The sequence below is a fragment of the Orbicella faveolata genome, unplaced genomic scaffold (genome assembly GCF_042242905.1).
Source record: "Orbicella faveolata isolate gen_17 unplaced genomic scaffold, um_ofav_v1 contig_1, whole genome shotgun sequence".
NCBI classification, from domain to species: domain Eukaryota; kingdom Metazoa; phylum Cnidaria; class Anthozoa; order Scleractinia; family Merulinidae; genus Orbicella; species Orbicella faveolata.
In genome coordinates, this window is record NW_028301536.1 from 26,250,495 (window position 1) to 26,266,413 (window position 15,919).

At 38.6% G+C, this 15,919-nt stretch overlaps 1 protein-coding gene across 6 annotated transcripts in view; it reads left to right on the forward strand.

Annotated features, from left to right (window-relative positions):
• The window catches only part of LOC110043694 (uncharacterized), a 56,482-nt gene that overhangs the window by 8,491 nt on the left and 32,072 nt on the right, over nucleotides 1-15,919 (forward strand). For 5 of the 6 annotated variants that reach the window (XM_089297825.1, XM_089297823.1, XM_089297827.1 and 2 more), the window contains 10 exons: nucleotides 181-806; nucleotides 1,164-1,401; nucleotides 1,733-1,948; nucleotides 2,303-2,347; nucleotides 9,321-9,521; nucleotides 11,297-11,434; nucleotides 12,020-12,118; nucleotides 13,187-13,285; nucleotides 13,878-14,174; nucleotides 14,788-15,795. In XM_089297825.1, coding sequence (XP_089153951.1) covers nucleotides 181-806; nucleotides 1,164-1,401; nucleotides 1,733-1,948; nucleotides 2,303-2,347; nucleotides 9,321-9,521; nucleotides 11,297-11,434; nucleotides 12,020-12,118; nucleotides 13,187-13,285; nucleotides 13,878-14,174; nucleotides 14,788-15,795 — 2,967 coding nt within the window. The remainder of the gene's footprint in view (nucleotides 1-180; nucleotides 807-1,163; nucleotides 1,402-1,732; nucleotides 1,949-2,302; nucleotides 2,348-9,320; nucleotides 9,522-11,296; nucleotides 11,435-12,019; nucleotides 12,119-13,186; nucleotides 13,286-13,877; nucleotides 14,175-14,787; nucleotides 15,796-15,919) is intronic. The other variant, XM_089297834.1, reaches the window with a different exon arrangement.

The following is a 15,919-nucleotide window of genomic DNA, read 5'->3' on the forward strand; positions in this document are numbered from 1 at the left end:
TCGTATTACTGAGATTATGTCAGTTTTCTTCTGACCTCCTAGTCTCTTCCCTTTTATCAATAACAGCAGTATGTTTGCACACCAACTACGACTTGCACACTCTACTTGTTACTCTGAAAATTGATTTCCGACACATATGATTGAATACATCAACAGTTGATATGTATCTCTTAACAACAGATCTTGCAACTGGTACTGTAAGCAGAGCTAACGAAAAACACAGCTCAATTCCGAGACCACAACCTTCACAAGTGTCAGTGTATCCGAAGATTGACCTGAAAGAGATAGCCAAGGCTGTTAATGTGTATCGAGGTGTTGCGTTAAAGATGCTTGGCGAGGCGCTTGAGGGCGCAGCAGAAGAAAAAGAGCAGGAACTATCAAAGAAGTCTCACATTCCACTTCCTCCTGCTACTGCCATCTTGCAGAAGATGGGGTTTCCCGTGGGATATGATGATAGTGCCAAGAGGAACATGATTCCAAACATGATCCAATATCCTAATATGATGATGGCTCCCAATAATGGAATGATGGGGTTCGTCAACAATGGATACGCATATAATTATCCACAACCTACTGGTAACGAACCTTTGGCCGACTTTTATGGCCAGTACCAGCAGCAACCAAACTTTGCGAGGTCGGGCATAATGGCGACACCCGAAGAAGAAGAAGCAGAAATACAGCAAAACGATGACGAGGGAGCCGCACAGGATGAGCAGCCCGAAGAGATTCAGCCAATTCAACAAGAAAATGAGCCGGCCAAACAGCAAGATAACGCAACAGAGACGGCGAAAGAGGTAGAGAATCAGGTAAAGAAAATAAGTAATGATTGTTTAATTGATGTAGGTAAAGTGGTATTGACTATTCGGTTAATACTGGTAAACTGTATTAAACGCCCAGTTTAGTGAGACAGTGGCTGCTTGTCTGATACGGGTTAAGTTGTATGACTGTTTCTCAAAAACAGGTCCTGTGAGTTGGACATTTTAGTTGATATAATTTAGTAACATGTTCTTAACTGTTCTGTTTAGTGGACATAAAAAGACCTGAAAACCATAACCTAATCAACTGCGACGAATGTAATGTATATGAGGTCGGAAAATATGTAAGAGTGTGCTCTCCGTCGTCAAAAAATTATGTTCATGAATTTCTTCTTTATATTTTGGCAGGATAAACCAGAGGCAGCACAAAACATGACTACCGACGACAAGGACAAAAAGAACAAAATTGTCGACCCATTTGAATACGTTCGAAACATGGGCACCGGAGCATCGATGGAGCCTATTCGCTCGAAGACCGCCTCTAATTTAATATCCTCACATTCAGATCCTCTTATCTTATGGAAGAATTCTCAAATACAAGCTCTCGCTACTTTAGCAAAAAAGAAAAGCGATATACCGCAGCCCGGTAAGAAGAATCAATGGAAAAGAATCAAACTTGGTTTACCTGCCTAGTTAACCATTTTTAAATGGTTTCCTTTGAAAGGTCATGTAATCGATGCCTAATTTTTCGTTGCAATGTAGCTGATCATAGCTACATTTCAAGTCATTCGGCGTGTTCAGTTGTATCACTCAGGCGCAAAGGGCGCCAACAAGGCTCTTCCATTCTAACTGGTCTTTTGTGGCCCTCTCGGTTGCCCTCCAGCATAAAGCAGTTGTATACTACCTACCAAATGTCCAACAGACAGAAGCAGTTTTAGAACGATATTTAAAAAATCCTTTGATTAATTTTTCCGTAGGAAGTGAACCTGCAACGCCTGCAGAAACCAGCAATCAAGGAGCTTTCCAGTTCCCTCAGCAGCAGTTTAGATCTGACATTCCAGAGCAGAATATCACGATGAGCGGTCTGCCAGATATGACAGGACAAGCCTTCCCAGAGTCGGCACCAGTCTTCCCGCAGTACACACCCCAAAGTGATTATCTGACACAAACCCCTGGCGATGATCTCGCTGCAAGTGAGTACATCAGTGGTTACATGCTTAATTGGAAGGTCATTATGAAACGTTTCGAAGAATTACCGTTCCCATTGGACAACGATGAATAATTATTTATCCAATGAACACAAATCACATTTAACAGTAGCAATGCTTACCATTAACTCTTTGATAGTCTCCAAACTTCACCCAAAACCACTTAAGAGTCAAAGGAATCCTTGAAATCTAACTTTGAAAGAGAGTGCCAATTAAAACTTAAAGAAAAGGATACCCCGCTTCTACATAGTTCTTTGCACACCCGTTTTTTCTTGGTGCACGTGATTCACGTTTCATAAATTTGGCTAAATTCTGCTTTCATCAATTCGTTATGAACAGGAAGCCAAATCGTACAAAGCCAGGCACCACAACAGCAACAACAAGGTATGTGACTCTGTATTATTTCTTTCTATTCATATTTTCAAGTTTTTAAAAAGGCTTACGGATTGCACTTATTTGACAAAAAGTACTCGAGACAAAAGTTGAATTTCAGCTTATCTTAATTTCCTAAAAGAAAAAAAAAAAAAAAAAACGTTAGGTCTTCTACTTATCTAATCCACGACTGACTGGTACGAGTTTGCCAGACTGGACATTAGATGTGTTCTCAACTGTTGATAAGTAGGATAAAGTGACTTCTTCGATCGACAGTAAAAGCGTGCTCAGAAAAAAAAAAAACAAACAACATCAAGTCATGACTTACACGCGGCTCCGCTTTTAAAATAATGTTCTTTTCTACAATAAATTCAAACCGCTTTGGTCCTTAATCTGCTCTTAATTCTATTGCGGGCGCTAAGACGCTAAGCAAAGTAAACCTAACGCGATTAATTTTCACTGCCGAAATTGCTACTTTGGCTGGTCGATGCTTCAGTGCTACTCTCAGAAAGCAATAGCTGAAGGCACCATTACCACTGTTGACACTACCACCATCACTACAACAACATAAGCAGTTGCTGTCATTTTTCTTTGTTATTCCTTTTACTGCTTGGTGTTATTCAGTCTGTTTTCTACTTCTACACGTCTCTATTTTCCTGTTATTTCACTGTGACGACTCATACCACACTGGAACTGAAAGTCAATAACATTTCACAAAACCTGCCCTCATACACTTTATAATATGTAATCTTTATCCCTTAGGAGTAATTTCATTTTTCGTAACTTTTCCTCTCCTTTTGCTACTTTTTGTCTACACTCAGCATTTTCACTGTTTTTTTTTTTTTTGTTTTTTTTAATTTAAATTTGCCTTCTGCCTCTCAAATATAACTTTTAACTTTAAACTTTGGCGCCGACCGCTTTCTTTGCCGTCAATGAAACAAATCCTACTTCAAATAAATAAATTTACCTGAAATGTGACCACTAAATTAAATTTCTTACACAGTGACATACCGATTACCATTCAAAGTTCGCCTCGTATACTGTAATCTTGGCGAAAGGAGAGCTTGCATACTCAAGAAATAAAAATCTGATATTATTTAAGATATCCTCGGAGATACCCTTAGCAATGGCAGCATGAATGAATCGGAGCCTGCACGTTTCAGACCAGCGTCATCATAAAGAGAAAATGCCGCTGACAACGGATGAAGATGAGCCTTCTGACGCTTTACAAAACCGCGTCAAAAGCGTAACGATTCGGAGAAGTTCCTTATCCTTCTTATCAACAAACTAGCGATAAAAAGAAAGTTTGCATTTCGCGTTTTGTTTCAAAAGAACAACGCTTCTAACATCAGATTTGCATTTTTCTAACAACCAATAGGCGATCAGGAAAGCAGCCTGAGAGAGTTAAGAAGTTACTTTCCTGAGGACGAGTAACTATGGGTCGATATGGAGTTAGCCTTAAGGTGGCTGAGAATAAAAACAAGCTATGCTAGCAATCCCGCCGTCAACGATACAGTATACGACGGACTTGTTTCCACACCAACACAACTTGACGAGATCAACAGTTTCTTTACATTATCAACACTAACAGTCATATCAAATAAGTGCAAAGAAAGACTACGGGAATAGGAAATAGAACTTACAGTCTCGAAATTATAATGTAAATTAATTGTTCATGATTTAACCTTGTTACTTCTCCCTTTTTATAAAGTAAAATAAAGGAAGCGATATTTCCTGAACCCTTTTCTTTGAAGTGGCATTTACTTTAAGAGCCACTGTCACATGGCTTTTTGCCTCCCTTTGAAAACGAGTTTTGTTATAAAACATTTCATATATGTGAGTGTTACAGGTTCCTTGTGGTGTAAATCAAACTCATTTTTTATGAAATGTTTTGGACCAAACTTTGGTTTTAAACATAGGCATAACTTAACTTAAAACCGGTTTATTTTTATAATTTTCCTTTCGAAAAATTGACGTTTTATTATTGATGAGATGATCAAGTAATTGTTCATCAGAAACTACCTGTTGTATCTGATTTGTTGTTGAGGGTAAAGCCGAGGACTGTTTAGAAAACAGGATTTCCTGAGCGTACCATCTATGGGGAATTTTATGGAAGAAAACATTCTACTCTTTTTATTCAATTTGAAATAATTTGAACTTCAATCAATACCAGAAAAGGACTATGATTATTCCACTATTCTTGAAAAACCCTTACCTATTAGAGTTTTATTTCCATATGTAGTCTCGAGTCTTGTTTGTGAACGACTACCCCCGGAATAACACTTTTATTTCATAACTCACGTTGAGTAATTAGTTGACCAGATTTTTCGAAGTTTAGTTATTTTTAAATGACGGCAATTAAAATTCACTAGCAAGCACGCAGCCAATCACAAGTTACGAACTACTACTATTAAAAATGAATGTGACTATTTTTGATAAGTCTAAAAGAAAACATCTTCTGTTTGAAATTTGCCGTTGAAAATTGACTCTTGATCGAAAATTATGATTCATGTAAAAGAAATGAAAACGCTTGCAGCGTTGTCTCTTTTAAAGCATATTAGCCGGGCTATCATCTTCTGATGAAACGGGAACTATCGTGTAACATCTTAACATCCTAAAAGATTTCTCGCCCCTAAACCAAGAATGGCTGGCAGTAAAAAAGCCATTCTATATAAAATCTCACGAGTAAAAACGGTTATTCATTTATACATAAGTTAGCGTTTGAAGACACATAACCTATGATAACCTCGTGAAATACAGTGTAGGCCCCTGATGCAATCTAAAAACAGAGTTTAAAATAAAACTCGCCTGGATTTAAATCAGGTGACTCTCCGCGAGTTGGCCCTCATCGCAATCTTGATAAATGAACTGTTTAGTCCTGTGTTCGCGAGACTGGGATTCCTTTTGAAGTTCTCAGTTTTATATGCCTGAAAAGGTTAATGGGTTGTTAGATTCGAGTGTTGATCCGGGGTATCCCTAACCTGTGGTCTTTCCTTGCACTAAATAAAACTAATTGCTAACTTAGAGCTAACCTTGCACATATTTCACGAATTAGCTGAAGCGGATGAAAGCGCACAAGTTTGTCCAAACAATGGACTCGATGATTGAATTGTCATGACAATAAAACTCGTAAGAGTCGTCTCATTGTCACGTTAAGTGTCTCTTGGGCCCAGAATCCAGTTTACAAATTAAACTACACGACTTAAATTTCTACGCTGCTTCTTTTCATACTAAAACGAAGCCTAGGAATGCCACATTATCACAGAGCGATTTATGAATATTCACCTTTGGGAGATTGGCTGATGTCGCTTGTTAAGTTGTTTTGACAAACAAAGCAATGACAAGCAAATCAATTTGTAAAAAATAACGCTAATTAGATGTAAATATTTCTCACCTTAACAATAACAATTCGCGTTTCGCGTTGAATGAAACTGATTTTAGTTTACAAAATTGTTTTAATTCGGTACCCCAGCTATCCAATTGGAAGGTGCAATTACTAAAAATTTTGGTCTTATTTTTGAACTATGTATAGGCAAATGGAACATGCAATTATGTAGTTATAGGTACATATTTGGTTACGTAAAAATAAAGCGGTAGGTTTTGTGTTATTGAGTGGAATGTCTCTTGTTTAGTCTTAAGGATAACGCTACTTGCTCTTCAACTTACTAATGAGAAAGAAAACAATAACGGAAACAATTTTATACCTCTCAATAAAATTATACTTCCATGAACAGTTTAAAAGAGCAAGAGATCTCTACAGTGTAATAATATCTCTCTACCGTCTCGGTGCCTTCGACATTTGAATTAACCAATCAGCTTTCAGCTAGCAAAAAGAACCTCACTATACTGACGTCACGTACATGTTCACAAAGAATGAATGTAAATAAGACCACTTTCTCTCTGGAGACCTCATTAAAGAATCGCTTGAAAGGATTAAAAATACCAAAAAACATGAGAGATAGGTGCAAATAGAAAAGTTGGAACATTGTTTACTTGTAAGCTTAACATTTGGCGCCAAAACTGAGTCTCCTACGGCCGGCAACTCGCCAACCAGGAGTCGACAGGTAAGATAATTCTGCCATTCTGACCAAAATAGTTAACCCTAACCCCTAACCCTAACCCTAAGTTTGTTCTTCGGTACCTAGAAAGCCACATAGAAATCGACAATTTCTTTATTTTTGTTTCCTGAGGAAGAAAAAACAATATTGTGTCGTTTCGACTGACGTTTTGCAAGCAAAGAAAAAACTATCATTTAGGCACAAGTTGAAGGAAGCGCACCACTGCCAGTTCTACAGTAACGGTTTTGACTACTGAACAAACTGCCAGTTAGGCCTTTCCACAAATGTCCGGACATTTTGGGGAGCATTTAGAAGTTTTCGAGATATTTAGAAAATTCAGGGATGGGCTGTTTTTTTGTTTTGTTTTGTTCTTTTTTTTGCTTAGCCCTGTGTTTTCCACACTATTTTTTTCAAATAATGTTCAGTTCTATGCCAGAAAATATTTAGAAATTTTCACAGCTTTTTTCCCCGTGTCTTCCATGCTATTTTTTTTTCAAACAATACTCCGTTCTATGCCAGAAACAATCCAGTTCAGTATTTTCTCACACACTTAAAAGCGCTAAAGCAGCAGTTTTCCAAAATTAAGGATGCTGCTAACATCGAACGCCTGAATCTTCTTCGTCAAATCCTACTACTGCAGGGAAGTTTCGAAAAATTTAGCCTGAGTTTTAAAATCGGATTATTTTTGAGACAAAAATAACAGATATTAGAGGGTTTTCGGGATATTTTGAAAACGTTTTGTGGTATTTTGAAAAACTTTGATAATTTCCGAAAAGATATTAAGGCGACTTTACGTGATATTTGTGGAAAAGCCTACTGCCGGCGCAGCAGTCGTATTTAGCTCTTATTAACCGAGCAGGAGGTCTTAAGGGAGAATCTTGTACCGAGGTCGTGAATACAGATCGGACGCAGTGAGGTCTGTACACACGACCGAGGTCAAGATTCTCCCATTCAGATCGTCTAAGCTCGGTTAATAAGATATTTATTACATGGCAAACGAGAAAAAATTAATTCGTTAAATGTAACTGGTTTGTACTAGCTGACATTTTGCTTGCGAACGGCGATGAGCTGAACTTAAATCTGCCAAAGTTTGCTCGTCCTTCTTACTTTTTTTTCTCGTCAGGCTATTTGTCACTTCCACTAATCTTTTTAGAAGAAAATAGTCAATACTTTTGTATTTTAGTTTGCAACTTTTTCACCGTAAAATGAACCCGGTCTAGATGGGAGAATCTAGACCGCGGTCAATATATCGATTTCAGCCAATCAAATACGTGAATTCGGTAGTTCCCAGTCCTTGTGAGACACAGCCGTGTAATAAATTGTAATATTAAGAAACTATGACAAATTTGAAAATTGCAACAAACGAGAAAAGTTTTACAGGAAGGTAATGAAATTATACGCCTTGATCAAGTCAAAAGAAACAGGAATCAACAGATTGTTGCTCAGAATCGATCGAGTTCACTGAACCATGAAAGAACAAGACCCAAATATAAGGTAACAAACTTTACTGGACTGCTGGTGTTAATTTCATTATGGAAGTCTGTTTTCACTAACTGAGCGATATTGTGTCGGTTTTTGGGTCTTGCCATGACTTGTTTGCTGCTCTTCTTCATTCAGTGGATTTTTTTGTACAACTACAAGCTTTTTCGATTAAAATGTTTCCATCAGATACTACTGAGGTAGCTGAGTTAATTGTGACATTTTCTGGCTTTTTCAAGTTTCCGGAATGACATCGCATATTATTTCCTGTATTTTCGCCGTGGAACGTTTTACCAAATCTGCTGTTTCAGTCTTTTTTTTCTCCGGACAGAACTTTCCATTATCGACGAAATGGTTTAAACGACGCGGTGACACTTGTCGCCTTCATTTTTCCTATATAGTCCAACACCGGTGTAATGACTGGAAAACGAGATTCAGAGATTCAATCAGAGAACTAGAAATGCATTATCCGACGTTCAAAATTTAATAACTTACCAGAGACCTATGTTTGTTTATTTCACCAGTTGCCAAGTTTGGAGCTGTTGTCGTGAAAGTTGTGGCTTGATGTTCGTTTTCCTTTGATTAAAGAACTGAAGGACGAAATACGTTAATTGGTCATTCCACCATTTTCAACCGAATTGTGTACACTTACTGCTTGCTGCGACCAACTGCAGACAAATAAAAAACGCGGGCAAGGTGATTTTCACCTTAAAGAACGAAACTGCGAGCACTTGTGAAAACAACACGAAGAATAGTATGGTTTGAAAAAGAATACAGTTTAACTGTACGAAAGACAAAAGCCGGCATGCTTTGTAGAAGTGATTCTTCGTGATTAACAGAATGATATTACCATGCTAGGTTTGCCGACTGCAGGTGACAAAAGAACAACAGACAACCGAAAGTGATCAACTAGTTTACAGAAAAACTTGCGTTGGCTATTTCCTCTGCGATGTTATCAAATATATTACGTGAATTGCATAAATAACGTTAAAGCGTTGCTACAATACTACTGCTTTAATACGATCATTTAAAAAACTGATTGAAGTAACAAAATAATAACATAATTATTTGAAAAATATAACTAAGCGCAACTATTAACACCGTGAACTAGCTGGTTTACCTTTTCCTCTATGGCGGAAAGCTGGAGAATTGCTATGATTTAAGCAATTTTCTTCGTGTTTGTTTCGTCGCATTATCTTTAACATATCAAGAAGGTAAAGCATAGAGTGGAAAAGAGTTTCTGAGAGTTCCTAGACAATTCACAAAGCCTTCATGCCGATGTGTTTTTCTTCTACATAAATAAACATAAGGGGTATTTTTATTAAATGTGGTTATTTATTAAGGGTGCTAAATTAAATGACCTGCTAATTTTAAATTAAAAACAATAACAGTTATTAATATAACGCTTTTAAAATGATTGATGCATGATGCTCCTGACTTACTCACAGCATTAGGTTTACTTGCACGTCTCGAGCCACAGCAAGGCAACTCTACTTCCGCTGATTTTAAAAACGCCATCCCCGGAAGTAGTTTAGGAGTGGTGGTGTCAAATCACAAACCTCTCCCAGGTTCTTTTCCGTTGTCACTACGCAAGATCGTTCCCGGCATGGCTCAGAAGAAGGATGAACTGTATAAACAAGTACAAGAAGGTTAGGGCATGTTGACGCACAGACCGACCAACACTCAGAGAGACTTTTTAACTTAGTGTTCATGCAACGATCGTAGCCGTGTTGAAAAAAAAGCAAATTGGAAATAAGAGAAACCGATTTTATGCATTAAATCTCGATGAAAAATATCTGTAAACATGAAATATCTTAAATCTCGACGATAAATGCCATTAGTGGTGTTGGACTGTTGTCAAATGTCATTGACGGGACAGAACGCCTGTTATGAAAGTGGTGTTAGCTTTTACTTTTTAAGGTGTTGTGCTTTACGGGCATTTTTTCTACTCAACGTTCGGATGCATTGTTTGTTGCATCTATTCGCCATTAAGTTCATTTCAGTTCAAGTAGGGAGAGAAATCCCGAATTACCTTCTTACAAACAAACCAAGCTGAATTTAGGCCACGTTTCTTAATTTTATAACATCATGTTAATGCCTTCAGACTCAGTGCACAAAATTGTTCAGTATCGAAAAACCAATTGATGTTCTTTGTCATTATCAATAATATAAGTCAGGACTTGTACATTAATTGTTAATGGATTTTTTCGATGCTATATATCTCATCCATAAAGAAAATCTACCTATAACAGAAGTAAAAAGTCTCTCTGAGTTGCAATCTAAATGACGTCGACTTGACTGTTTACTGTACTCTGATAATACATGTTACAAACCCGCTTCAGCCGAAAATAAGCAAATGGGATTTCTTTAACTTCAGTCGCAGTAATTGCGAGGATTTTTTAAGACGGATTCCAATACACGCGCCGAAGGTGAGAGTTAACGGGCTTAATTAAAGACCACCCACTGTGCTGTCGAAATATATTTCAAATATAAACGAAAAAAAACGATGAACTAGTCAATAAAGCATTTGTCCATGCGTCGAGAGAAATCTTCACTTCATCTGAGAAAAGCTTCTCAGAGGTTACAGATCAGAGGGAATATCCTCTTTGCTTATTTTCTTTGTTTTTTGGTTTTGATTTAGTTTTTTTTTGTTGTTGTTGTCGTTGTTTTGTTTTGTTTTGCTTTTTTTTGCTATGAACGAGTAAAGGACGCCTTAATTCTGACATGACATGACATTTACCACGGCGTACAAGAAAATGACCTTTCCCCCAGCTAGTTATATTCCACATTTGCAAAGAACCCTGATATCTTCTAAATTAGATAAGTTCTCAAGGGGCCGAAGTTTGTAGCTATATTGGTTCGTTTCCATTGTTACAGACTTCTAGATAAGTTTTACACTCACCACTCAACATAACGGAATTTTTCAATAACTTCACTGATCATAATGCAATCAGTCACTTCATCTACCGTAAAATACTTGGGTTTTATCTTGATCTGTTTAACTATCTATCTACATTTTCAGGGACGATGGATTGCTAAATGGCTCATGTTTATACCATTACCAACTCTCACTTTGTTTGCTTGCCATGTTCACGTATTGCGCATGCTTAACTGCCACCTGTTGCCCACTCACGTTCCTCATTTACTCAGATATCCACTCGGATATCTCCCACTCATTCAATAACTGAGCCTATCAGTCTCTCACTCGTATAGTCTGAGTCAGTCAGTAAGTCCAAATCATTCGAATAGCCATTCACTCAATCGCCCAGGCTCTACACTAAAAATGTCTAAATAGGCGAAATGTCATAAATTATGATTCAAACGTCTGTTTTTTTAAATTGCTGCTCTGGTAAAGAGAACATTTTAATCTATATTATTCATCCATTTCGTTGTTATTCTATAACTATGTATCCCTACAATTTAGAAATCAACAAGAGCACCGTTCCCTCTGGTGCTGTGAACTTGTTTGGTAGTCAGATAACCAACAATCCTGCGATCAGTAGTCCTGTTCCACAACCTACACAGATGACTCCAGGCGTATCCCGGTCTGATCTCTTACCAGGTAACCAATAGTCTATGTCCGTTACCTTGTGACTCTGTTTGAAAACGAGTCTTCCTGTGACATTATTCATATGAAAATGTGATCCGCCTACAGGTTCATTTTCATGCCGATCAAACTTATTTTCACATGAAAGGTTTTTCACGAGGACTGGTTTTGAAACACAGGCGAATGCTAAATCCCTGTGAAGGGGACAATCACTCAAGTGCCAGCTGAGCCGGTTACCGCCTCATTGAGCTAGCCACACTGCTGGTTCACAAACAACTAATAACAGGCCACAACTACACTTGAATGTATTTTTGGGGTAACTAAGAATTTAGAAGTGACCAAGTTGAATGTGTTCATTGTGTTGTACCAGGCTTACTTTTCAAACACAGTAGAAAGTTTTTACAAAATCATTTAGATATTCTCACACTATTGCAAAATTAGGTTTAGACAGATTCTTTGGCAAGGCAAGAAATTCCCTCCTATCCTTACGTATTGTATATCATTTTGATAGGACCTCATGTTATCATTGTCTATTATTGTTCCAACAAGTACTGAGTCTAGCTAGTTAACAACAATGATCTGATTTTTTCTTTTTTATAGAAACTAACAATCAGAGATCCAACAATCCCGCGATCACAAATCTAGTCCCGCAACCCGCACAGATGAACCCAGACGCGTCCCGTTCAGATCTCTTACCAGGTAATGAATCCCGTTTCGAGTATTCTCGCATAATCCAAAGTCGGCTAACCACCGCTGAACAAGGCAATAAAAGTCACAATAGTACATGCAAGTATACATTTGAGGGGTCAATAGTGGTGGGAGGCTTCAAAGATCCACTTCGTTCTGCAAGGCCAAGATGACAGCGAAGAGAAACATGAGTCCAGTTACATATTACAGACTTTGCTGGAAGCATATAAAGGAGGTCGTCTGTAAATTGCTATGAACCAGTGTCTTCTGAAATGTCAAACTTAAAATTACGCATCTTTTTGCGTCTAACGCTTTGTCACCATTTTTGTTCATTTTCGTTAAAGTGCCTATGAAATGAAAAATAATTGCTGCTCATTTGAAAGGCTTTCAAAATACAGAAGAATGGCGTTTTCGTTTTTGGAATATCTTTTATCGTTTTCGAGATATTGATGTTTTTATATTGTGCAAATTAGGATAGTGATGACATCACAAGGTTTGCAACTAAAACGTTAAAATACTGAATAAAGAATATCTCTGGAAATATTGGAGCGGTGTTCTTCAAACTTGGCACCAGAAATGTACATCACAAAAGAAGCAAATTGACTACTGTTGTTACATAGATTACCATCCATGCATTTGGTATAACTCGGAAATGACCTATCCTGTGAAGGGGACAATAACTCAAGCGCCAACTGAGCCCATTACCGCCTGGTTGAGCTAGCCACACTGCTCATTCACAAACAACTAATAGCGGGCCACAACTACACCGTTGAATGTATCTTGTGGGTAACTAAGAATTTAGAAGTGGCGAAGTCGAATGTGTTCATTGTGTTGTACCAGCCTTACTTTTCAAACACAGTAGAAAGTTTTTACAAAATCATTTAGATATTCTCACATTATTGCAAAACTTAGCTTTGGACTGATTCGTTGGCAAGACAAGAATTCACTCTTATCCTTACGTATTGCATATTTTTTTAATAGGAACTCTTGTTATCATTGTTTATCATTGTTTATCATTGTTCCAACAAATACTGAGTCTGGCAGGTTAACAATAATGATCTGATCTTGTATTTTATTTAGAAACTAACAATCAGAGATCCAACAATCCCGCCATCACAAATCCAGTCCCGCAACCCGAACAGATGAACCCAGGCGCGTCCCGTTCAGGTCTCTTACCAGGTAAAGAATTCCTTTTCGAGTATTCTCGCCCCCCCCCCACCCCCCCCCGGCTAAAACCATACCTTATTTATAACCAAAATGGCCAAAATCGATACCCTATTTATGACCAAAAGAGCTGAAAAACCCTACCCTTTGGGGCCGCACATACCTATATAGCCCATATAAGGGAGTATCCCCCCCCCCCCGATTCTCGCATAATCCAAAGTCGGCTAACCAACCCTGAACAAGCTAAGGCAGTGAAAATCAGGTCATAATAGTACATGCTGGTATACATTTGAGGGGTCAATGGTGGTAGAGGCTTCAAAGATCCACTTCGTTCTGCAAGGCCAGAATCACAGCCAAGAGAAACATGAGTCCAATTACATATTACAGACTTTGCTGGAAGCATATAAAGGAGGTCGTTTGTAAATTGCCATTAACTAGTATCTTCGGAAATGTCAAACTTAATTTCGCATCTTTTTGCGTCTAACGCTTTGTCACCATTTTCGTTCATTTTTGTTAGATAAACACTGTAAGTTTCTAGACTTCGTATCAGTTACGTATATTACCAACCATGCATTTGGTATAACTTAATTGACTATTTCCTTAACAGCTAGTTTACCGACGGATAACACGGAAACTGACAATGCAGCAGCTGCCATTAACGAGGCATTCACAAGCCCCTCAATACAATCCCAGGACCAGCACTCTTCGGATCCTCTGTTTGGCTCACTGAATTCAAAGATCACCACGTCACTGGAAAGTGCTGATGAAACGCCAAGCGATGATCCAATGGACAAGTTCTTCTCTCCAGAAGTACAGATTTCGGGTAAAATACCCAGTGGTGAAAACATAGACGATGGAATCGCCGCTCCTGGAGCCTTCCGAGGACAGGTTTCTAAACCAAGTGGTAAGGAAAATTAGGTTACCAATTCGTCACCAACTCTGGTGGAAACAGTCAAGTTTAACAGTGCCATAGACTCTGGCAGTCAGTTCGTTATTAAGGTATTTCCCGCGCCTGACATTTGGTTCTTCCTTTCATGGTCATATCTAACCTCGAAAATGCAAAGCTAGGAGGTATTGCAGAGATAAACAAGGGGCATCGTGAAACTCCTTACTTTAGCCTCCTTCACTGATCAAGAGCTAGTTGAGAACGTCAAGATAGACTATTGAGTCTGAGATATTATTGGGACAGGATATATTAGTAGTAGATATTTCAAGAAATGCCAAAAGACATTTCGGCTTATCACAGTACAATGTGAAGGTCATTCCTGAACAGCTGCGACTGGGCTGAGATGGAAACCAGAACCTTCTTGGTCAATTCAGAGTGGTTAAAATTTTCGAAAGGAATTAGTTTTTCCTGGGTTTTCTTTTTACCAAGATTTTAACATTGTACCACTGATTTAATACCATCATGATTCGGAATAAGGAGGACGGGTTATGGGAGATAGGTATCATGAGACAGTTGCAAAGTAGTCCTGCATGCATAAACCAACAAGAGGAATATCTATTATATGTTTCAGACACAGACACGTCATCTTCCGACACACAGAAAGGAACTGCAAAAGGAAAGATTTCGGCTCCAAGTTCAGCCTCAGTGCTTCCACCACTTCACCATGACGCGGAACAGGCCCAGAATTTACCACCATTGAATCACGGGATAGAATTGGCTGGCGCTTTACCTCCGCTCAATCATAACATCGAGACAGCCTCACCTTTGCCTCCACTGAATCATGGAAAGGAAGCAGCGGAGAATTTACCACCCCTAATGCACAGCATTGAACAGGCCAGCAATCTACCACCGCTCAATCACGGGACTGACGCCCTTCAAAGTTTTCACAATCTGCCACCTTTAAATCATGGGGTAGAACAGGCCGAAAACCTGCCACCATTGAATCACGGAATGGAAAGTAATGGTTTACCGCCTTTGAATCATGGCAATAATGAGGCGGCAGTGTTGCCACCTCTTATGCATGGCGTGGAGCAGGCTAAACAAGCTCCAAGTGCTAGCTTTGAAAAGCAATCTTCACAAAATGTTGATGCTTTAGCTTCTTTCACATCGCAGGTTGAAAACGCAGCGTCGTCAAGTAACAATGGTAAGCAATCTTATCCAGAGTTACCAGTAGACCTAAATGGGGTGGGAAGAAGTTCTTTAGTAATGTCAAAAACTCACAGTGCTGACACTGCGAATTATTTCGCACCTCAACGAGTTCTGAACCAATCATTTGCAAACAACGGAGCTCTTTTGCTCAGGAATTACTACAATATGATGATACCAGAGGTTCAAGGGAAGGAGTTTGTAGATCGACCGTTGTCTATTCCTAACGTTAAAAACGAAACAGTTGACCAGTCTGAAAATAGGAAAGAAATTCCACTTCCAGAATGGGTGGAAAATGCGCAGTCAAAAGCTTTGGTTCCCTACGCGTATGACGATACAAAAGAACTTCAAAATCTTCTCAGTGCTGACCAAATATCACAAGGTATGACGACCCCAACTACTGCAGTCAAGTTTGGAATCTCTGGCACATCAGGTATAAATGTTTGTTCTGAATTTCGAGCTTCTTGGCTGTTTTCATTTGCGATAGGCCACCCTTTTCTTTGTGGTCTTTGTATTATTTCTATAAAATTTTGATGCCGCTGGCATGGCCCAAACAA